This window comes from Periplaneta americana, chromosome 15 (assembly GCF_040183065.1).
Source record: "Periplaneta americana isolate PAMFEO1 chromosome 15, P.americana_PAMFEO1_priV1, whole genome shotgun sequence".
NCBI classification, from domain to species: domain Eukaryota; kingdom Metazoa; phylum Arthropoda; class Insecta; order Blattodea; family Blattidae; genus Periplaneta; species Periplaneta americana.
Genome location: NC_091131.1, coordinates 153252918 through 153278715, shown reverse-complemented (window position 1 = coordinate 153278715; position 25798 = coordinate 153252918). Strand labels below are relative to the sequence as shown.

The 25798-nt window shown below is 35.3% G+C and overlaps 1 protein-coding gene across 4 annotated transcripts in view; it reads right to left on the bottom strand.

Annotated features, from left to right (window-relative positions):
- The window catches only part of LOC138715458 (A-kinase anchor protein 200-like), a 420917-nt gene that overhangs the window by 116781 nt on the left and 278338 nt on the right, over positions 1–25798 (bottom strand). For 3 of the 4 annotated variants that reach the window (XM_069848378.1, XM_069848382.1, XM_069848380.1), the window contains one exon: positions 14777–14963. In XM_069848378.1, the coding sequence (XP_069704479.1) occupies positions 14777–14950 (174 nt within the window). In that variant the 5' untranslated portion in view covers positions 14951–14963. Of the gene's footprint in view, positions 1–14776; positions 14964–15333; positions 15530–25798 lie in introns of those variants that run through there. The other variant, XM_069848381.1, reaches the window with a different exon arrangement.

The following is a 25798-nucleotide window of genomic DNA, read 5'->3' as shown; positions in this document are numbered from 1 at the left end:
AATGTGATCGTGCGCCAAGCCACTGTGTAACCTGCAACGTGCATAGCACCTATGGAGGGAGGGGGACACTCGAAGGGGGAAGTGAAGCAACTGTCTGACTTATTAACGGATTTTCATTTTCCTTACGTCTAGCACTTACATAAAATTTTACACAGTACAAAGCTACAAACGAATATTTATTTCGTGTAACGAAGAAAGAAATGAACAAGAAAACAAAGGACACATTATCACAACCTAAAATTAATTGTCTTCAGAATGTCTCTGCGACAGAGTTTCAAAATCAGGAATTATGTCACTTACTGTCAGTCGTAGTTGATCACGAAGGTAAGTCATGATCTAAATTTGGTTTTTACTATTTTCATTGTTGAAAATAATTTTTCACGAATGTAAGTTGTAGCGAACATGGCTTCAACAGAGCAAGCGAAAGAACGAAGCTTCGGATATATATTTTTTGGCAAAGATTTGAAAGGTTGAACATTTGTCAAGTCCTTACATCTAGCTTTCATTTAACATCATATTGTAAATCTGTGAGTTTAAATTGAAGATCTAACCGCATTATTCGTACTTCTGCTGAAAAAGGATCGACGTACAGAGATGATGATGGTATGTATGTATGTATGTATGTATGTATGTATGTATGTATGTATGTATGTATGTATGTATGTATGTATGTATGTATGTACGTATTCACACTGCAGTGGTGGCAGTGGTAACTAATTACACTCAATAATGACAATAACAAACTTAATTAAAAATACACTTAATAATAATACCAATAATTAATACTAACAATAATTTATAATAATAATAATAATAATAATAATAATAATAATAATAATAATAATAATAATAATAGGGAATATCCTAAATTAAATGAAGCACTATCACTTAAAATAACATTTAAAATAAATCAAATTTGTATCTTAAATCTAAGTTCGAACTAAAACCCACGAGTATGATATGTTCATATCTGCACAAGTACCTTTCAACATTACACTCATTTCGCTGTCAACTCACTCACTGCACTGGAACTACGACACATTTCACTGATTCTATCCTGATTTCACTAACACTTCAAAAACATTTCACTGTTCAAATACTTTGCACTGCCACTATAAACTATAAAGCTTCCCTGACAGGAATACGTTTCACTGACACAACACACTTCACTGACACAACATAATTTTTCACTGATATAACACTTCAATAACAAAATATCATTTACAACCTTTACATACTGTGTATAATTATCGTCTATTAGTAAAGTCCTTAAGCCTATTTTTAAATACGTGTTTGGTTGTTGGTAAAGCCTTTAGTAAGTCTGCAGGTAAAGCATTCCAGTCCCTGATAGTACGATTGAGAAAAGAAAACTTTCCAGTGTCCGTCCTCTGTCTTCTTTCCCTCAATTTATATGAGTGGTCGTTCCTTGAAGAGTAATTTGGCGGCTGCAACCTATTTTTTATTTCTCTCCAGGCAGGCTCACCTCTGTATGTTTTGAACAGTGCGTATAATCGAATTCGCGTTCTCCTGTCCGTGTGTGATGATGATGATGATGATGATAATAATAATAATAATAATAATAATAATAATAATAATAATAATAATAATAATAACAACAACACTTAATCTTTCATCAGTAACATGTAGTAACTTATAATGCCGTTTTATGTTGTACAACCGTTTTCCTCGTAATACCTGTGAACAAATCATACATTATATATTCTCATCATATTGTCAGCAAAAAAAATGCGTCCTCCCATCCTACCTGAAACTTTCGTTTTTGTAGAGGTACATGGTTTCGAGAGAGACATTGCGACCATACGCCACTCGCAGGTCAGAGACAAATACAAATGGAACGGAGTTTGACTCCAGTGAGTGAGAGGGTGGGGGTTGTGGGACGTAGGAAGCAAGGGAAATGCACAGCTATCATTGCGAGCTACAATGTGCTCGTGAGTCACATTATCGCCACGGCTGATGTACGCGGACGATATGATCCTGAGTGGACCAAGCAAAAGGGAAATTCTAAGGCAGACATCTCAATAGGGCGTCTCTCTCTCTCTCTCTCTCTCTCTCTCTCTCTCTCTCTCTCTCTTAATGTAAGAGTGGAACAAGATGCGGGAGCAGTTCGTGTATCTCCGGATGACGTCATTGACCGCGACGTTTGAATAGACATCTGCAACCGCTACGATGTTGTGTCCATCTCCGAGGAAAGAATGTCCTTAATAGCGCATATGTATGAAGAAATAAAAGCTTTCATAGGGAAAGTGAAATTGAGGGAGACGTAATTTTCAATGGGTAACTGTTACCACTTCAGTAATCTAAAATTTTACCTAATTTGAATCAAGACCAGTGTAACAAATAATATAATGAAGTACTGAAGGACTTGAGAAAAGAATTTGAGACCATATTTAAGATTTGAATAATTCTAATTTAAAATAATTGAGAATTTCTAAGATGTTTTGGTTATTGTTAATTAATGAAAATATTACGAAACATATCATTTAACTATTATTGTGGTGTAAGTCTAAATTGGATAATTAGGGTTAAAGTAAACATTCTGTAAAATACAGCGCAAAGTAGCAATTAATATTCAATTTATTTAAACTATTAATAGTCAGTGGATAGCAAGAAGGCCATATTAATTGCTACTTTACGCTGTATTTCACAGAAAAATTTACTTTAAACCTCATTATCCAATTTTGAGTTACACCACTTTTGCTCTGAACAGCTCATATTGATATTGACGTATCATAAGAATACATGCTTTAACAACCAACAAGTTTAATTGTAATTTAATTATTACTATTTATTGAATTTTATTTTATTAAATATGGTATAAACTAAAAAAAAAAGAGATACCAAAAACCATTTACTAGAAATGAAGTATTGTTGTTGTTTAGCCAACTGCCTGAAGACAGGTCTGAACCTCACAAGCGATGCCAACAAGACACCACTTATGAGGTAACTTGGCCAGAATATAATGGCCAGTTCCTTGTGTTTAAATAATCACGTAACAAGTATGATTCTTCATGCTTCAAATGTCTTCTTTTTACTCATGAATATATGAGAAAACAAATATTATTATTATTATTATTATTATTATTATTATTATTATTACTGCTGCAAACTACTTAATAAATTTTATTCCTTCCGAAAACAACCGTTTATTATGACAGTACAACTCAAAAGTGCAGCTTTGTGGAATTTCTCCCGCGACAGTTACAACTTAGCTCGCTCACGCGTGCGACATAAATCAGCGATCGGCTATCTTCGGGTATGGCGCTTCTCTCTTCAGCTGACTACGCTATCTACACTTGCTCTCTGTAACAACTTTATGCGTTGGCCTTGAGACGCCTGTCCTACGGGAACTGGTGAAATGGGTCAAAGGAAATGTCCTCCATATAAATTCTGATAAAACCGTCCAGATGATATTCAGAAGAGGAGGAAGAGCTGCCAAGGACGACACGCTGGAACTAAACGACAAACCCTTAGAGGTCGTGAATAGATTCAAATATGTTGGCATTACATTGCGAACAACAGTGACATCTTTCTGCTATAATATACAAAAGAGATCAACAGCAGCTATTAAGGCTACATATAGCATCAATGATCTTTACAAACTGTCCCTAGACATTGCAATGGTTCTGTTCAGTACCTCAGTATCACCAATAGTAACATAATAGACCTGATATGGGAAAATATGACCAGGAATGATATATAAAAAACTGAGAAAATAAAATCTCGATATTTGAAATGCGTACTAAGAGTAGGAATGAAGGCTAGTATACGAGCTGACCAAAGAATCATTCCACAATGAAGACAACAGACTAAAAATGCACTTGACATCCACCGCAGCATACGACAAGCAGATGGAAGAGAGAAGGAAAAAAAATAAGGGAGGGAAATTGACCTCGAGTTCTACGGAAGCGGTGCCATGATTTACAGGAACTGGACGAAAGACAATCAGAAGCAGTGACACATCATCACACGATACGCCCGCCATACATGGGTTTCATCACAAAGTATGTTCAATCAAGAAATACACGAGCCGGGAGAAACGTGTCTGTGAACTGTGTAATCAAAAATGTGAACGTTACCACATGGAAAAGTGCACCAAACGAACAAAGTCAATGTATGAATACACAAAAGATCAGTGAAGTGTCAGTGTATAACTTAAAGCTCTCTAGAGTGCAACTTTCTGTTATTATTGAAGTTTTGAATACATATTACGAACGTTCAGTATGTTTACAATACTCCCAGTTTCACCAATCTGTATTAAATATTTAACATGTCATTAAGGCAGTTTAACAGTAAACTTAACAGAAGAGATGTTTCATCAACTGCTGTTACTGCTAACATTATGCTAAATCCACTGTTAAAAACACAGCCTATTCCCACAGTTAAATCCTTAACATCCTGTTACACGTAAATTACGGCTGCCAGGGAACATACAGTGTCTATCAGTCTTATTCGTACAGGTGAAAATATGTAACAACTTTGGTGATAAAAGACACATGAAATGAAAGTATTACATTTATCTTTGAAAATTCTGTTCAGTAGCATTATGAATACAAATAAAACAAAAAGTAAATTCCATATATACCATAAACACGTAAGTAAACGAAATTTAACAAAATATATAATTTCTCTACCTGTCATTTATATTCGTACAGTTAGTAACAAAATTAAATAACTATACATAAATAACATAAACAATTACGTTCTAATACCTAGATGCATATCCTCTGGCTTTGATCACTGCCTGACACCTTCTCTGCATGGAATTTACCAGAGACCTGCAAGAGAGCGAGCGCGGGATATCGTTATCAGTCGAGGAAGGCACTGACGGAATGAATAGCGATCATCTACGAATATATCCGATAAATCACGAAGTAAAGAAACACACCGAGCGATCGGGTCTGAGGACGAGCGCTCGGTGTTCAAGAGTGCTCTTCCGGTAGCAGTAAGCAGTAGGTGAATTGTAGGCTTGTCTAATCAGTACGTTTCATCAAAACGAATGTTGAAGATGATTCAATAGTATTGACGTCGATCTCAAGCAGAGGCTCGGACACCATCTCTGTTGATGGTAAAAGATTACAAGACACGATGTCAAAAGTATATGCCGAAAATAAAGTTAAATCAGCAGAGTCAGAGTAGTGGAAAAAAAGGGAAAGCAGTTACTAGCTCTGCTTGGACTAAATTCGGAGAAGTTAGGGATAAGAATACCTTAAAGTACATAGGATTGTCCACACCTGTGGAGTAACGGTCAGCGCGAAACCAGGTGGCCCGGGTTCGAATCCCGGTCGGGGCAAGTTACCTGGTTAACGTTTTTTCCGGGGTTTTCCCTCAACCCAATACGAGCAAATGCTGGGTAACTTTCGGTGCTGGACCCCAGACTCATTTCACCGCCATTATCACCTTCATTTCATTCAGACGCTAAATAACCTACTAAAATAAAAAATAAAAATATTCCCAAGTTAATAGGAGTAAAGTTCATATTACGTTCGAGATGAAACAAAATGTATCGCTACTAATTTATTATTTGCATTTCATACTTCGATAGATATTTTTAGTTATCATGTATTAAATGTAATTTCTCGGTTTTATATACCTTTTATAGTAATATAACCAAACATTTCATTTGCATTTACAATATTATTGCGATTAAATTTGTGTCCCAGTTTGTTTTTGAAGTTAAATGTTAAACTGAGTAGGAATGAAATATATTTATACAGAAAATCATTTCAGGCTCTTTCAATCTAAACAAAGAAAATTGTGTAATTAATTAAATTTCCACTAAAATATATAATTGTTGAAAACAATCGAATGATTTCTATGATTATTCCATTGTAGGATTAAATCATTCGAATGTATGAATGAATTGTTCAATAACATTGCAGTATGTTGATTAGTCATTCTATACGTAGGTCTATAGCCTGAGAGCAGCGCTCTTTTTTCTTATCGCCATGTAGGTCAGGTGTTTAATTTAATGAAGATCAGGGTCAGATACTGGGGCTGTTAGAAGAGTCAGTACGCTTCAACCACACAGAACATTCGAAGCTTATCATTCTATTTTTGCGTCATATGATTCTGAACTCAAAGCTCTTATCATTATCTTAAAATGGAACATATTCTGTTATGCGAGTACATATTTTGTGTAACTTCATACGGCTTGTTGTGGTGGTAAGCAAAATCAATCAATAATCGAGTGATATTGTGAATATTTCTATTATTTCGAATGATTTTGATAATCGAATGAATTCATTCGATTTTTATCAATGCTGTACTACGTAGTACTGTAGCATACTGCTTCGTGTACAGTGGTTGAAGCGAGCGCTCGTTCCGACAGGGGAGCGATCCCCGGGCGAGCTCGAGCGAGCGCAGGCCAAACCCGAGCTCGAGCGATTACACACGAAGCGCATTCGGTAAAACCGATCTCAGATATCGTGAAGCATCGCTCTCTTGCAGGTCTCTGGAATTTACCAACGTTTTACATTGCTGCGGAGTGAAATTTCGCCATTCTTCCAGCACAACAGTTTTGAGGTGTTCTTTGGACGAAATTGTATTTTTATGTATATTTTCCTTAAGTTTGGACCACAAATGCTTGATGGGATTCATATCGGATGATTGAGGAGGAGTATGGAGTTGTTTCGGGACGTTCCATATCAACCAGTGTTTGTTCATTTCGGCCGTATGTTTGCTGTCGTTGTCTTGTTGGAAAATGTAGACAGACGGCAAATCCATTTTATTGCACTTTCCTTGACATTATTTTTCAAGATGGTGTTATAGAGTACATTGTCCATAATTGCATCAGTTAAGTCGATGTTACTCACGCCTTTCGAAGACTTATGCCACCAAATCATTATGACGCCACCTCCATGTTTCACAGTGGGAAGATTGTTATCCACTTTATCGGCCTCATTCTTCTTTTTCCACACTCCATGGGCACCATCGGATCCGAAAAGATTAATCTTGGTCTCATCGCTGTCCCAAAATTCTTGCTCGTAATTTACATGAACTTTAGGAAATTTAATTCTTAAAGCTCGATTTTTTCTACTTACAAAGGGACTTTTTCTTATCCTTCTACCATGAAATCCATATTTATATAGGACACGTCGCACCATTGTTTCACTAACAGTCATCCTTGTGGTTTTTGTCATGAGAGAACGTGGTTTCGGCACACTTAACCGTGAATTTGATTTTATCTGTCTTATTTTAAACCTTTTTTCCCTCTCATTTAGTATTTTTTCTTTTGGTTTTCTCTTCTGATTTGCAGTAAATCCACGGTATTTGAATTTATTAACCACGTATTGTATCGTGGAATGACTTTTGTTTACTATATTGCCTATTTTCCGTAAAGAATAACCTTTAAGAGCCAGTCTAACTATCGTATTCTTTAGCTCGGCACTGAGTTCCTTCTACTTGCCCATTTTGAACAGCACTGACTGCTGAAGCAAAACAAACCCTAGAGCACGCGGCAATGCACACTCGCTGTTACCATTAAGGCACGGCACCCCCGAATAAGTCAAAATTACTCAAGTGTACGAATATAAATGACATACAGTTTTACTTTCAAAGTAATGTATTTATTAATATTTTTGTTAATTAGAGCTTAAAATAAAAACTGGTTGTAAATTAACGTTCTAAGAAATGGTTTTAAAGCATGGTACACTACTATTAGTATATGAGTATCATTATTTTGTACAAAATGTTGTCTTATTAGTTTAAATTAGGTATGTACGAATAAGGATGATAGACACTGTATGTTACAAGCTGCATTATTATATTGAGCTATATTTACAATGAAAACAATTAGCTGACAATTACTACTTCAGAATTTTTAATTGTTTAGAATAGATTATGTTCATACATACTAAAATGATTGATATTAATATTAGGGCTGCATCCACAATAAAGAGAAGATGAGTACTTATTGACGTAAGCTTTTGTGTGATTATTATTCCTTATTAATTCCCAGATATAATTGCAGATTTTCAAAACGATATTTCTTTACTTCACTGATTTAACAGTTCATATGTAATTAACACTAATGACGTGTGAGAATATGTTTAATGTTAACGCTTACTATTGTATTCAGCGCCACAATCATGTTCATTTTCTATTGGTCTATTTGATTCTGGATAATTAAAACAATCTTCGCACCCATATCAATTGAGAGTGAAAGTATCACCACCAGTTTTCAAAAGTTCCACTGTACCTTGTGCATGATCCTTCTTAGCATTTCTCTTAATACTTTCATAACATTGATTTGTTTCATAGTTCGCGTTTTCACGTCTAAATGGCGACTGAAATCCTGAGTTGAAGAAACCCATGCTTATTCCTTTTTCCCAATGAAAGTTCCATCACTACGTTTGACTTCAATTACATTCCTATAATTAACTGCTATATCTACTAAAATAATTATGTTTCTCATATAAGGCAACATTACTGCTCCTTATACGTTTCTTTTTCTTGATTTCCGTTGTGATTATGTTAGTCTCTAATACTTGCATAATGTAAAAAATAAAATTTTCCGCTAAAACAAATGACTACACCACAACTATAGGCACATTCAGTAAAATTTCATATAATCACTGCTTCTTTGATTCAAGTTACATTGTTCTTAACATCATGTCACCTAGTCAAAGTACCTCAAATTATTGGTGAAACACTATTACACTAACAGGATGTTTAATTGTTAACACGTTACTTAACATGCTGTTAGCGTTATTTTAACGAAGCTTGGTGAAACTGGGCCTATGTTCTTTAGTCAACTGTCAACAGACAGATTTGAATTTCACAAGTGATGTCAAGAAGGCATTAAATACTATGTCATCGACAAAATTCACTTTCACGAGGGTGACCAAAGTTAATTTTGTCCAGCTAGATTCGCGTTTCGGACCACTGGGCACTGTGGGGGAAATCCGGAAAATTAAAGACGTAATAGATATAGTTCAAAACACTCAACAATCAGAATTATCCAATCAGTGTCCAATGCATTTTACTTTAAACGAGGAAAGTAATTTCCTAACGGGACCCGGGATATCAGGGAAACACTGATAATCAACTTCCCCCCCCCCCGAATCTCTAAATTCCAAAATTCAATGCAAGCTATATTTCACTCCCTCCCCCATATATAGAAATTCTGCCCGATCACTCTACAGCCTGAGGCATAGATTTACATACGTAAAGTCCCGTCGCTCTAATTTCCGGCAGTCAATCGCGTTGCAGGTCTGCTACATTTAAACGTGTGCGTCTTGTGATTCGCTGATGAATACGTTATCCATTTCTTAAGGCTCGATAAACAATATAATCGCCCGCCATTTTGGCTCTTTCGTTGGCGTTCGCAGAAAGCACACGAAGACGTTATTTGCCGCTCAATTATTTGCTGAATTACAGTGCGTTTGATTTATTATCATAGAAGCTACGACATGATAATGTTTAACGGTGTGGCAAATACGATCGTGGATTCCTCGTATGGTAGCTCGGCAACAAAAGAACAAAAATGGCGAACGACATTACCTACCTAGACTTTACAGAGCCTTCACTTCCTAAGACGTAAGCAAAGAGGAGTCACGCCGGGAATAACAGCGTCGCGACTATAATATATTAATTAGTCAGGTCGTCGTTAGTAGATTTTAATGATTTTCTTTAGTTGGTAAATGCAATTTAAAAGACGCTATGGTCATTACAGCGTATTGTGAGTCCCTCTAAATCAGTACTGGAAACAAGATTATAAAGCTGCTGCCGCGGCTCGAAGAGTACGTGAAGTCGACGGTGTAGGTGTCGTTAGTGAGCGTGTAGACACGATGGTTCCAGCGTTTGAACAGTGGAGAAGGAGACTAAAGATTTCCAAGCCCTGGACCAGTGGCTCCCAAACTTTCGGGACTCGCGAACTCTTTCATAAGAGTCTGAATTGAGCGAACACCTTATTAATATAAACAAAATTTAACAACCTTCATTAAATTAAAGTGGTTGTAGTTACGGTAAATGAGCCAACCTTAGAATTCTCCTCCAAAAATAACGCAACAACTCTGAAATCATTGAAACTACGCAAGTTCAAATAAGTACATTTATTTTATATTTAAAACATCAAAAATGAAATTACTCGTAGATAGGCAAGTTATTAACACAATAGCGCATTCCCTATCTTTAAGAGTTCAAATATTTTAATTTGAACATAATTATACTGAAATAATTTCAAATGCATTTAAGTTATAGGGTAGTTTCAATATTTTACATTTAATCTAAAAGTTTTCATTATATAGTTATTCACTTTCTTATTTTTGATATTCAGTGAGAAGGATGCGCATGCTTCCGATGGCACAGAGCTTTGAATTCAGAAACCAAAGAGGTTAAATGAAGTCTCGGATCATTTTCAGCACAAAGTCTATTTCTGGATTTATTTCTATTTATTAATACACTGAAATCCCCCACCCGAACGCAATTACGTACTGGTATCTGAAGTCAGAGGCAAATGAAGCGCAATGGCATACAATTCTTAGCCCTAGTGATCAGCAATCATGACATCATCATTAATCAGACATCTTCCAAACATCTGTGTAGCGTCGCGTTGTGTACGTGTGCGAGCCTCTTATCCAGTGATGTCAAAGCAAGCGCAATTTTCTGACCTTGACGTCGTGCGCGGGCAGCAAGAGCTAAGTATGGAAAGAGGAAGGGTTGTGTATATGAATAAGCAACCTGTTGGATTAAGAAAACAGTGGTGCACAAACTTCAAACGGAACGTGAAATTTTATGTCGTTATTTTTATAGGGCTTCTTTCTGTTTGATATTATCTATATTGTCTGTAAAACAAAAGTACTAACACTGATTTCTTAATATTGCATTTGTGTGTTAAATCTTAACATAATAGAGAGTTAAGAAGGAATATTCATTTAAATTCCATAGTAGTATAATATTATACTGTATTAAGTGGATGAAACACATCATTCATAAAGAAAGTGATATTCCAAAGAAAGAGCTTGGTATGACATGATAAGTTGGAATTTATATTGATGGTATCTTTAGCCTTACAAAAGTAATCAATAAACTAATCAAAACAATATTACAGTGCAAAGCAAAGTTACCTAGGTACTGTATCTGTTTTAAGTGTAACTAATATTACATAACAAAACTCTTATCGCATTATGCTTTTAAGGTGATATTTGTGAGCAACTTCCTATCATCAGAATATTAAATTATTTTCTCGAAATCTGCTCAAGCTATAGAGCTGACATTTTTACAACACATGGGCACGTATCTTTTGCTTATGATGTAACAGTAGTAGCTTTGTTAATTCATTTCCTTACAAACAATTTCCATGCGAATATTTTCAAAATTTTCAATACACTATCTTCAGTAATACGTATATACGGTGTAGTAGATTTACGAGAACATTCTGTAAGGCTACTAAATAAATAGGCCTATATCTGAAAATTTCACTTTTCTATACCAAAAGTTCAGAAAATATTTCTTTTGAATAAAAAAATCAAACTTTTGAAAAATGTGCATTAAAATTAAAACTTACATTCTTATAATGCACTTATACTTCTCAGGCAAATCTAAAAATTAACATGGATACAGTTTTAATAAGTTCTCTTCCCTTTATCTATTGAATCAGTGCTGGCCATCCCTGAATACAGCTCGACCAAGCGGCATATACCACCTCTTTCGTCTGTCTCTTTCCTTTCCGCTGTAAAGCGCTCAGGCTCTCCTGAACTCTAAAGCGCGCGCTTGCTCCTGTGGGCATCAATTGACATGCCTTGTCTTATCTATCAGTCGCCGCGCTGCCGTATATCGAAGGTATCAGTTTCATTAGGGTAGCGTCATAGTAGCGTGGAACTGGTGGGAAAACGGCCTAAACGATAATAAGAGTGCATGGTCAAAGTAGGAAAATTGTTGTTGTAAATTGCCCTTTTCTCTTCCCTTAAGGAAGCCAAAGTCTTTGTGATATCTTTTCTAGTTAGTATAAAAGCATCAATCAACTCCTTCCAGAACTCTATAACGCCTCCAGTACCTAGTGAATGAGTACCCAAACCGTTCTACAATTTGTGTCAAGGAGAAAAGCCTATCGTTTCTACTTGATGGGTATTGCGACCAAGAAGTACGTTAGCATTTGTCGTAAATGGAAAATGAGAACCACGCTACTCGCAACGTGTTCAAAACAAAATATATATCTTATGTTACAGCAAGTTTTCTATTAATTTCTGGTAACTAAAAATAATTGCGTAACTGTATTGTTAATAATGAAATGAACACACAGTTTTCTTAATGTAACTTCGTTTGTACCTTCGCCATTACGCTAGCCACTGACAAATCAATACTGACATCACTGAAAAAAAATCACCAGGCTTTAACCAGCGCTTGAAAATCCTGCAGATTCATATATGCAAGGCATAACAAAAGCCTAAACTAACCTAACCTAACCTAACCTAACCTAACCTGTCACAGATTCATATATCCAAGACATTACAAAAGTCTAAACTAACCTAACCTATCTTAGATTCGTATATGCAAGGCATGGCGTGAAATTTTCGTAATGTCACCTAAGTTATGTTGGTATAACTGAAGGAGGAGCTGTAAGACAGTTGAAGGTGGATAAACGCAGTATAAAGGGAACTAATATATTCCAGTGACCTCTCTGGCATTTTCTACTGGTAATTCATAAAAACTAAGGAACAGAAGCTCCTTCACACATTTCCTGTACAAAATCAATCGCCTATTTGTAGTCTCTTAATTTAGTCCCAGTTATTAAATATCACAAGCAAACATTTAGAAACAGAGTTAATTGTACTAGGTTTGTTTCTGTAGCAGTTTCTAACGGTTCCAACCGTCACGAGCATGCACACATCGACTTTACTGTTCGTATAGCGAAAACTTCAAACTCTTCTTGCTGGTTGGAGTCAGGTGTTCTTGCAGCATATCAAATCGTCATCAAACCATTTTATGGCTGTCAGAAAAACAAATCCCAAATCACACTGACGCATGAAAATAGTTATGCTTTACTTCTATCCACTGGACTAGCACACACGTAATTACGTTTTGCATTAATATTTTATGTTTCTATGCTTATTAAAATGTACTGTCACATTTAATTACATCTTCAATATACGAGATAAGTAAATTATTTGCACAAGGTAGAGTATCCACCGGCCACTGAACAAATATTACATACTTTTATCACCTCCAATGTGGTGCTATAAACCAATTTTCAACACTTTTATCACAGCCACAACACATTTTAATTCTTACTGTAATATATATATATATATATATATATATATATATATATATATACTATGTGGACTTATCACTACATTATAGGGTTGCCAATTTTTTTTGAAGAAAATACAGAGATTAAGAAATCGACAAAATTTCACATAGAAAATTGGCAAATTATTCATTTGTTACTACTGTAAAAGCAACTTTATTCTACACTTCGACAACTAGGCTTAAATTAGGAGTATTTTCAGACAGATCTTCTTTCAAGTAATAGTTCAAGTCAATTGCAGATATGTCGTACTCCTGTTTCGAAGAAAGTTCATAAATAAAACATCATCTTTGTATGAGCATTACTACTTGGTAAGCGTAGAACAAACTAGCCATTTTTTTTTTCAAAACCATGTGAATATTGTTTGATTTTAAACAAGTGAGCACTAAAACTCATTTCCTGCAAGTATTACTTCCGAAAAACTGCATATTTCAATGCATCTCTTGAAGAACAAAATTCATCATATGAAGTCATCGTTCACGGCAAAATTAAATGTTTAGAATAATGGCTTTACATTGCAAAATAAGGGAGAAAAATGCTCGAAGAGGAGAAAAATACGGAAATCGGGAGATTCCGGGAATTAAGAGAGTGTTGACAACCCTACATTAACAATATTTCACAAAACATACACTGAACGAACTAATTATGAAAGTCGCCATATTTTCTTCCCATCACGCTCCACTTCCACTAGATGGCATCCGACACGAGTAGCAGAGATGGCAATATATGCAAACGAAATGATACTAAACGTGAGGAATGTTACTACAAGTAATTTCTTTACTTAATTATGTTTATTATTTTTTTAAGTTAATATTTGTATACCGGTATGTATTTTTCTGTATGTGATTTGATCCTGGTTGAGTAGAAGAGAAGGCCTGATGGCCTTAACTCTGGCAGCGAAAATAAAACTATTATTATTATTATTATTATTATTATTATTATTACAAGTGTGTAATATTATGTGACAGATTGGGTCAGATTAGGTGTGTATTATGTAAGATGTTAGATTAGGTGTGTAGTATTATTAGTATGTTGGCGGCACTGAAACCCACTCCATTCTCTGCTTTAAATTACGTCACAGTAACGAAATATGGTCGCATTCTTCATTCACGCACGACGATTTTCATATGGTACGTATTTGGGGCGGGTTGTGTGAGCATACAGCTCTCCTAGTGATCATATCATATCAATTTCTACTAATCAATACTATAAATCCAAGGTATTTTAGCAATTTCCTATACTGCCAGGGACATAAGTAACCTTCACCAATTATTTTCCAGTACATGAGCGTTCGTGCAGGAATGGTTTGAAATTAATTGAAAACCGATCGCTGATCATACGCAATAGTTTGAAATTGGAACAGTTTTCAAACAGCTGTCAAACTATCACAAACTCGCTGCAGAAAAACGAACCTACTGCAGCGCAAACCGATTGTCCATTTCCTCGTTGCAAACTCCAACCCCCTTTATGCTGACGTATCACTCTTCGAACAGCTGGATAACTCACCTGTATGTCCGTGGCGGAATGTGAGGGGGCGCCGTTCGCGGCCGGCTTGATGTCGCCGCTGCCCTCCTCGATGTGCCCCAGGCGTCCATCCAGGGATTGCTGCTGTTCTTCGGCACCCTCCTTCTTCGGGGTCGTCGTGATGTCCACGGAGCGCTTACTCTGTCGGGCTCCCATCGTACTCAGTCAACTGTAACAGGGAGCGAGCACTACTTACAGCAAGCGCCACTCACAGTTCGTAGACACGTCACTTTTCCAAGTACACACTCTCACAATCACAATGCGTCACCGTGACATCACACCGGATTCCCATCCGCTGTAGTCAACTTCCAGCAAAGGAGAATAATTTCATTTTAAAATGCAATTGCATATAACATTTTATTATCACGATATTGGCGTCGTAATGATTATTACTTGTGAAGGGGCAACTGTATCTTCGACACAACTCACTTTCTGTTCCTCACGTACGTAAAAAACAATCTTGCAAAAGATAATTTTAGAAAGAATATGATAAATACGTGTAACTAACGTTCGTCTTACGACATTTCCATTATAATCACCTCAATTCGTGTTATCCCACGATCTTTATAGCTCCTGTTTTAGTTACATTCGTGTTTCTAGGGAGTAATGCTGGCCCGAGGACGCTTGTCACCGCTTTTCCAGCACTGCTGACGTTCAAAGAAACACAATGACTGCTCGCCAATACTAATCTCAAACCCCTGACCGAAGAACAAGAAGAAAGTAGAGGTTCACTGCGCACGACCAAGCGAGTATGAATCATACTAGTTTCCATGACCTGCTGCGCTGGGCAGCTCGAGAGACCTGCACAGTCTTCCCCCTTTCCCCCTCCCCCCTTATGACTGCCAAGTTACATGAGCGCTATCCAACACGACAATAGTAAGACATCAGTCAACAAATTATGCATTTGATTTATACAACTAAACAAAACTTTACAAACATCCGTTATTACAACAGAACATTTATTCCTCTCTCAATTCAATGGGTGGGGAATTACTGGAAATGACTGACAAGGTAAAAGATTTAGGCATAGTATTCACTTATAATATGGATTTTTCCAGCCATATACTTGTACTTGTCTCAGTCTCTGAAACGTCTAGGATTTATCTACAGACATACCACAAAATTCTCCTCTCAAGATAGTTTAAAAATTCTATTTGTTTCACTAGTTAGATCAAAACTTGAATATTGCAGTACTGTATGGAACCCCTATCAAATTAAATATATTAACAAAATTGAGAGTGTTCAAAAAAGATTCATCAGATTTTTGTTTCTTAAATCATTTGGTTACTATCCCTCCTGGAATAATTAAAGTAGTATCTCGTACTCATCTCTTTTGTCTCTCTTTAATTTTGAAAGTTTGCAACACAGAAGGAATAATATTGATATAAAATGCCTCCATAAGTTATTAACAAGTTCTGTAAATAGTCATCTACTGTCCAGGATAGCAATACATCTACCAAGAGAGAACTGTAGGACCAGTAAAGCATTTAATATAAACTATGCTAGGACATGTTATTGTAAGTACTCTCCACTTCTTAGAATCTGTTCCTTCTATAATAAAATGAGCAATATTGACATCTTTCAGGATAGAACCACTCTTGAGAGAAATAAATAGCGATAGCGTTCAAAACACTCCATAAATATTTTTCTAACAAATAGGTCTTAACTGGTTTGCATATTGTATTTTTGGTCTTCTTTCTTAAATTATTTCATATCAATTATCATTACGAACTCATTCATAATTCTGACAACGTAGGTCTAGTCCCTCATCAGTTATTGTATTATTGTTACTAATCTGTGACTAGTTATTTGCATTTCATCACTGGCTCTATTACTTTCATATAATCTAAGTTTGCTTCATTCTGTAAATACTTTTGTTTTTGTTTACCGAGATTTGCATGTAATATTTGCTTGATATCTTTTGTTGAGTAGTATTGGATTGTAACTGTTTAAGTTTAAATACCATTATTATATGTACTACTACTGTTATTTTCATTTTATCTACTCTGTAATTACATTGTTGAATGGATTAAATAAATAAATAAGTAAATAAATAAATAAATAAATAAATAAATAAATAAATAAATAAATAAATAAATAAATAAATTCGTGTGAATTACATTAAACTGACTATTACACTTTTACTACGTCACACTACTTTTGACCAATAAAACGGTACGAAAGGACGTCTTTCGACCAATCATGGCTGCTTATCGCGCAATTTTATCGCGTCCCTAGCATTTGTTTATTTTTATCACTACCCTAGCATTTGTTTCTTTGTTTGCCAACATTTCAAACTGCACTGGTCAGGACGTCAAAAAACAGAAAATTACAAACCACTCCAGTCGATGGACAGCAGTTTCAAATATGACTCGCATTGGCATTCAAGAACAAGAATTAATAAAGATCACTGGTAATGGCTATGCATCTTCCCTGAAATAAATGAAGAGCACCATTCGGAAATCCTGAATAAGTTGAGGGATACACCATGTACATCACCGAGATCACTTCTTTTACGCACACGTCCAATATAACATCAACTGAACCACCAACCACTGAAACATTCAAATTTGAAAATTGTACTTTCAATAATTGTTTCTTTTAAAATTATTCATGTTTATTTTTATTTCATCATCGTTAATTAAAATGTTTCTGGTTTATTTCATCATCCCTAATTAAAACTTTTCTAACACTCGTTTATATTATTTAGGTTATGTTATAGCTTCTGCTATATGATATTATGAATAGTCACGTATCAGAGATTGTTTAATACTAAGATTTATTGAAAATCATCTGTCAAGTGACGTTAATTACTGGGATCGGGATGATTGAAGCGGAATGCAACTGTTTTAATAAAAATGAAACTGAATCAACAAAGCCTTCTTGACCAGTAACCGTCCACAGAGTTCAATGAAGATTCCATAGTTGGCACAGCTGATAACAAAACAGCTATTCATAACTCACTACTGCCATCTATTAGCGCAATATTTACAATGTTGAGATGGTACAAATTTGAAGACAGTTTTGTATTTTCGTAAGCCAATTAATATTTTATTGTATTGGAGTAATTCGTTACTTCTAATCTTTATATACTTTCTTCTAATCGTGTAATAGTCAATTAAATCCCACTCGAGTTTTGATTTTCTCTAGATAAATCAAAACCTCTAGTGAGATTAGTGTTGACTATTACACTTTTACTACGTCATACTACTTTTGACCAATAAGACGGTACGAAAGGACGTATTACAGTATTACAACCAATCATGGCTGCTTATCGCACAATTTATCGCGTCCCTAGCATTTGTTTAATTTTATCGCGTCCCTAGCATTTGTTTCTTTGTTTGCCAACATTTCAAACTGCGCTGATCAGGACGTCAAAAAAACACAGAAATTTACAAACCACTCCAGTCGATGCACAGCAGTTCCAAATACTGTATGACTTGCATTGGCATTCAAGAACAAGAATTAATAAAGATCACTGGTCAAACCTATCATCCTCCCTGAAATCCTATTTACAAACAAATGAAGAGCACCATTCGGAAATCCTGAATAAGTTGAGGAATAAATAATATACATCAACGAGTTCCACTTCTTTTAAGCACATGTCTAATATAAACCACTAACACCAATCACTAAAACATTCAAATTTGAAAATTGTACTTTCAATGATTGTTTCTTTTAAAATTATTCATGTTTATTTTTTATGCCATCATCGTTAATTAAAACTTTTCTTGTTTATTTCATCATCCCTAATTAAAACTTTTCTAACATTGATTATATTATTTAGGTTATGTTATAGCTTCTGCTATATGATATTATGGATAGTCACGTATCAGAGATTGTTTAATACTAAGGTTTATTGAAAATCATCTGTAAAGTGACGTTGATTACTGGGATCCGGATAAATGAAGTGGAATGCAACTGTTTTAATAAAAATGAAATTGAATCAACAAAGACTTCTTGTCCAGTAACCGTCTTAAAAATCGATAATGTTTTAAATTGGAAAAATCATATTGAAGAAATTACCCCCCAATTAAATTCAGCTTGTTTTGCTATTAGATCTATGCAAAAGATAGTAAATATCAATACCTTAAAAACAATATATTTTGCATACTTCCACTCATTAATGAGTTTTGGAATAATATTCTGGGGAAATTCCACAGATAGTAACAATATATTTCTATTACAAAAAAGAGTAATTAGAATAATAGTAGGTGCCAAATCTAGGGAATCGTGTAGAACTATTTAAAAAAAAACTACAAATAATGCCCATGGCTTGTCAGTATATCTTTTCATTAATAATCTTCCTCGTATGTAATCGTGAAAACTTCAACAGTTCATAGCATAAATACACGTCAAAAAATGACTTTCATACTCCATCGGCAAGTCTATCCTGCTATCAAAAAAGAGTGCGTTATATGGCAGTAAAAATTTTTAATAGCCTCCCTATCGATATAAAAAATGAAACTCAAAACATAAGATTATTTAGGGCCAAATTAAAGAAGTACCTAATTTCTCACGCCTTCTATTCTGTAGGTGAATTCATGACATTCAATAACACTTCATGAAATTGATACTAAAACTTTGTTTTGTACTAGTAGACTATACTGTAAATCTCGTCTGTATATATTTCACCTAGACTGTGACTATAAAGTAAGACTTTATAATAGTATTAAGTTTTTTAACTTGTTCCATATTCTAGCTGTAAGCAATGTATGAATACCATGGAATGTTAATAAATACAATACAATACAATACAATACAATACAATACAATACAATACAATACAATACACCACTGCCATCTAGCATGCATCTAGCGTAATATTTGTAATGTTGAGATGGTACAATAATACATTTGAAACAGTTGTATTTTCGTAAGTAAATCAATATTTTATTGTACTGGAGTACTTCGTTACTTCTAATCTTTATATACTTTCTTCTAATCGTGTAATAGTCAATTAAATCCCAATTGATTTTCTCTAGGTAAATCAAAAACTCTAGTGAGATTACTGTTGACAAAAAAATACGCACGATATTTACTCGCATAATTCACGCACCTGAGTTTTTACCATTAAACTTTTAAAATTATAATATATCCTCGAATATTTCCCGCATTTGCCGGTAATATTTTTTTTTTTTTTTTCAAGAACGTTTCACATTGAGAGGAATTTCATTTACTTTTAATGGTCGATTTAGCACTGCTACCTGCTGCACTGGAAAATACCGTAAGTTGAGGATCTTAAACCCGATGTCCATGCGACAGGCTCCAGTCTGATTTCTGTGCTACTGTTACTCTCACGAAAAATCCATTTTGTCGCTAATAGCGTAACCCTGAACTGCACGACACAATACACGAGACCCTTGAAAGGAATTTTGAGAATTTCCTGTACCTGCGGATTATAGATGACCTTGACCACGTTTTGTTCGTGTTCAGTTGTATTGATAATGTGCTGGCAGTGAGACGAGAAATATCGGTAAAAGGGTGTGTTATAATGCCAGTTAAAATAGTCATGAATAAAACTGAATATACCTGTGATTGAGGTTCTGGCTGATACGTTCAGATACGAAATAAAATTTGGAGCTTCCTTATTGTAGTTTCTCTTATTATCGCCGCCCTCTCATGGTTAACATTCGGCAGGTCTTTGAGCGGCCTCGTGCGTAACATTCGGCAGGTCTTTGAAATTTAATTTTATTATTGTTTTCAATTTCCAATGTCACCGCTCCAAACACTCGCCTCAATTTCAATGTTGCAACCAATAAGCTGCTTCCATTATTAAATGACACCTACTTGTCTAATCCACGTGGACTAAAACCGAGGTTGCAATGTCTTGTGCTGAGGACGAACATTAAGGTAGGTGAGACTTGTACCTTTAGCAATGTGTACCTTTGAACATTTTTTGTTTTTTAATTTTTGCTGTTACCTAGAGGACTCAAACTGAAGTAGATTGTAGAGAAAGCCACTAAGTAGCTCTTGTCGTAGTTTCGGTTTGATTTATTGCAAAGTGTGAGTTCTGTGGACAAAATAATTTTTTTAGTATCAAAAGTAAACATTTCGTTCATTGATATATGTTTTCTAACCAAACTAGATTGTATTTGTTAATCTATTTCAAGTACAGTGAGTTTCCTATCATCTGGTGAGTAATAACATATTTTAATTTCCAAATTTATTCGAATCTCTAGTTTTGGGAGCCACATTTGTTTAAACGTGCACCCTCTTGTACCTTCGAACACAAAACATCTTGTATCGTGGAACATGTTTCAAGGTACATGGTACTATCGGTTTTTGTTTTTCTTTTATTTTAAGATCATGCCACGAAGTAAGTCTGGAGTTAAGAGACCCCCAATTTATCCGGATGCCTTGAAGAAAGCTGTTGAAGCACTTACTGTTCCTCCAGCAAATAAAATCTCAATCAGAGAAGCCTGCTCTGGTTTATGGTGGCAAATACATTTTAAATATGATTGTTAGTTCTACAGCTACATTCCCACCTATATTCCATGTGTTCCAACTTACAAGAGGGTATGTTCCAAGGTACATGAACCTGTGGTACCTCTGAACACATTAAATATCCCTTCATTTTATTTTTTCCTCCTTAATATATCTGTAAAACAGGAAAATACATACAGGAAGTTGTAAAGGAATCTTCAATAATTATTTCAAGCATTTTTTCATTTAAACAATTTCATTTCCTAAAATTAGAAAAAAATAATATGTGAAAAGTGTTTAAAGGTACAATAGTCTCCCCTATGTGATTAAAAATTATTATTAAAGAGTTATTATTAAGAGTTAAGAATGTCAACGTACTCGTATATGAAACAACAACAACAACAACAACAACAACAACAATAATAATAATAATAATAATAATAATAATAATAATAATAATAATAATAATAATAGCCATTTAACAATATAACAAACTAGTGCTTATTCTTATCGAGAAGTAGACGTGACAACATGACGCTTAGAGTGAAACCTACAGAGCAACAATCGGTCGGAAAAATTATCTTTTAAAAGTACACCGCACGTTATTGTATGATGCCGGCATGTTAAGCATGAGGCCGCGGCGATAATACAATATACTGCGCATGTGCGGTAAACAAGAGCTCCTGTATCTATGCTGCTTGTGGACGTCGCGTCGTGCGAAATTGTTGCCTATATATGACTTAGGTGGACTCCAATCTAGACTCACTCCAAATTTTAATTCCGTATTACCAGGCAGTACATCTCACTTAACAATATGTGTCAGAGAAAGAACAATAACATTGTACAACACATTTTTTGCCCTCTGCATAAAAACATGTGTTTATGACCAATTTTTGTACGGTTAATTCAAACAAGATTTTAATTTTTCTCGATCACGTACCGTTTGCTCAGGATTTCGATTTTATTTTTTGTTATGGAAATAAATTACAATTCATATGCAATAGGCAAAATTCCCTCTCTATGGACCCTTTCATTCTCTCTGTTCATCTATCTTCAGATAAACATATTATTTTCAATTTTTCTTGTGCTATCACCTGGTAAGTTTTAATTCATTTTTTAATAAAGAGAGTTGAATCGGGTGATATTCCGTCAGAAACTTCTTTGGGAAATATCTCGAAAATGTATAAATGTTCTCGATATATTGTTACATATGTGCGGAATATAAGTGAAAAGCCAAAGGCATAATCTTACTTCTTTACATAAAAAGGCCCACGAATAGTATTTTGACTGCAGGATAGATCAATACAAGCCCTTTGCTCCTCATTTGTGTTGTGGTCCATGTGCAATTAACTGATGTAAGTGGCTACAGGGTTCTCGATCATCTATGCCATTTATGGTACCGACGGTATGGCACGAACAAAATTATTATTTCACAGACTATTATTTTTGTTTCACAAATGTAAACGGGTATTTTGAAAAATCAAAACATGTTATTCAATACTTATACCTATCCCAAGCCATGCGACTAATTCCTGAAGATATAGGTACAGCTTACAATATTAAAAAAGAGACCATATTAAATATGTTTTTCTCTGAGCCTTTGTCATGCACAAAAGTGAACATTTGTGCAAGGAAAACACTCATTAGCCATTAAAATGTAGGCCTATAATAACTATATTTTAGAAATTATATGGAAGTTGTGCACGACGTTTCCATATTATTATATAGTTTGCAATTGTTATTTGGAACATAGTATTTTCCGGAACAGTTCCGGGCAAAGAACAACATAGCACACCACTACCGTGAAAATGTTGCAATCGAATTTCTGCAGCATCACAATACTTCGTGTAATGTGAAGACAATTATTAAAGCTCTGGTTCCATTCAATTTAAATGTCTTTAATCAAAGTAAACCGCAGGGTGCAACAGTCTGACACTGTAGTTACGTACATACTATTACTCAACTGATAACAGTATCAACACGGAGAGGTTATCTACCGCCAGTTCACGCATTACTCAGTGCATTCCTACAATTTTCCGGGAAGTCGATGCCTTGCAACAAACCCACCCAGTTGCTGTGTGCCCAACTGTAGCGCTGCGGGAGACGTAGTGGCGATAATAAAAATCTTTCCGAAATGTAGCGGAATTTAACAATAATTCATGTTAAAAGCTTAAATTTGTAAAACAGTGTAACTTTTATAAACCTAACAAGAGTAAATTGATGTTATTTCAACGTTGATTTTCTTATTTAAAATTCAACGGGCAACTATAGTCCCGTGCTCTAATTTCCGGTAGCCAATCGCGTTGCAAGTTGGCTACATTTAAACGTGTGCGTCTTGTGATTCGCCGATTCATTCCTTAAGGCTCGATAAATACTTAATATAATCGCCCGCCATTTTAGCTCTTTCGTTGGCGTTCGCAGAAAGCACACGAAGACGTTATATGCCGCTCAATTATATGCTGAATTACACTGCGTTTGATTTATTATCATAGGAGCTACGACATGATAATGTTTATTGTTGTGGCAAATAGATTCCTCGTATGGTAGCTCGGCAACGTAAGAACAAAAATGGCGAACGATACTACCTACCTAGACTTTATAGAGCCTTCACTTTCTAAGACTTAAGCAAAGAGGCGGAGTCACGCCGGAAATAACAGCGTCGGGACTATATGACGTGTATATGGTTAATAATTTTTGAGAGTCTGTATTACTATTATTGTGTTTACGCTATTTGTATGAAGGTTTGAGTACTGTTCTCCAACCAGGAGATCAACCGTGAAAGGAATGTGCTTACTATTGCCTCATCTATTGGAACGAAGTAGATAAATAATATTACCGTTATAACGCCAGTTTAAAAACCATGCGCTCTCCTGCATATGTTATTTCCTGTATGAAGAGATTAAAAGATCAGGAGATTAACTGTGATCTAATTTTGTAACTAGGGTAGTATCAATGTTATGGTTTGTGCTATGAGAGCTAGCCAATAGAGATAAGAGTACCCACGTGTGTGACCTTATGACATCAACATTCATTCGCAGCATTACTCCCCTTCCTCTCATCCGGCGGAGACTTTCTCGTGGTTGGAGCACAGTACTAATGCTGCAGAAATTTTCATTTCGAAATCTGATTAAGACTGTAAGTTTTAAGTTAGCCAACATTGTATAATGTATTAATAAACATAAGGTCACTGTTTGTTAATGTATTCACTTCTGTTAACGGTTTTTTCATACTACTGTATTCTCACTCCCTGAACACCGTTTATTGCCGAAATAGATAACTTACCAGAAAAAATGAATAAAATAAAATCTGAAACGTGCATTTGTAGCTCAAAGAACAGAGAATACGCACTTGCCTCTTTATTACGTTCTATCCATTGCTACGGAAAGTTACAGCCTGGAGATGCTCTTGCCCCAAATCACGGGGTAACTGCATACCCTCGACATTATAATGGTATTTATTTGTTTCATAAAACATGCTTCGATAATTTACGCAACTGACAACATGAAAATACACAAAACTAACTAACCACTTAATTTAATATACCAATAAAATCTTATTTTAAAATTACAAAGGACTCTGGCGTTACTAAGCACTAAAGTTGAACTTTCATATTTAGGGGATGCACTACCCCAACTTACCTTATAATATAATAATATTAAATTAAAATTTGAAGCATCTTGTCTTTACAAAATCAACATGTTTCAATAAAATAATATTATTACTTATATTTATGTTTACAAAATACTCATCTCATCAACGTTTAAGTATTTGTTAATTAATTTTAAATAAAATTATATAATTCACTGCTTTACTTTTCAAACATATAAATTACGTCAGGAAATACAATAAAACCTACTTCTGCTATCTCTTAACATATTTCCAACGAGCTAAAATACTCTAGTCTAGCATGTTGAACATTTCTGATTCCTCCGTATTTCTTCAGTACTCAAAAGCGTACTGGAATGTAGCGGAATTTTGGCAACTCCAGCGGATTTAGTGTTGCTAGAGTTGGGCACACTGTCCAGTTGGGAGACTCACATTAGAGATGGGAAAAGTTGTATTTGTTCTTAACAGTTCCAGTTCCTTGAAACTAAATACTACGTTCCAAATAACAGTACCATGTATAACTAGGTGCACATTGTGGGTCCCTACCACCACGCCATGGCGCGTCCTCAGGTTGCGGACAGAGGAGACGGCCTCCAGATACAGAGCGCAGCTGCAAATATATTGAATAAGAAATCGTGGACAGCCGATAAAGGAGGACCTCCAGCTTGAGGGTTGGGCGAAGGGTTTACAATCCGTCACCGTAAAAAAACAGCTGTTAACATTTAACATCTAACATTTACTAGAGCTGTCGATGGAATAGATCAGGCATGTCAAAACCCTGCACATTGTGCAGTTGTCTCTGTGCGATGTGCAGTTCCTATTCCCCTACCTGGAGGGAGTGAATCGGCTTGGAAGGAAACGCGACAGGGCTGTACATTACCTGCAGTAGCAGAACAGATTTGGTTTCAGTAACACAGATCAGTACGGGTGCTCATTGAGCTGTGATTGTGAATGCGTTATGAAAATAAAGTG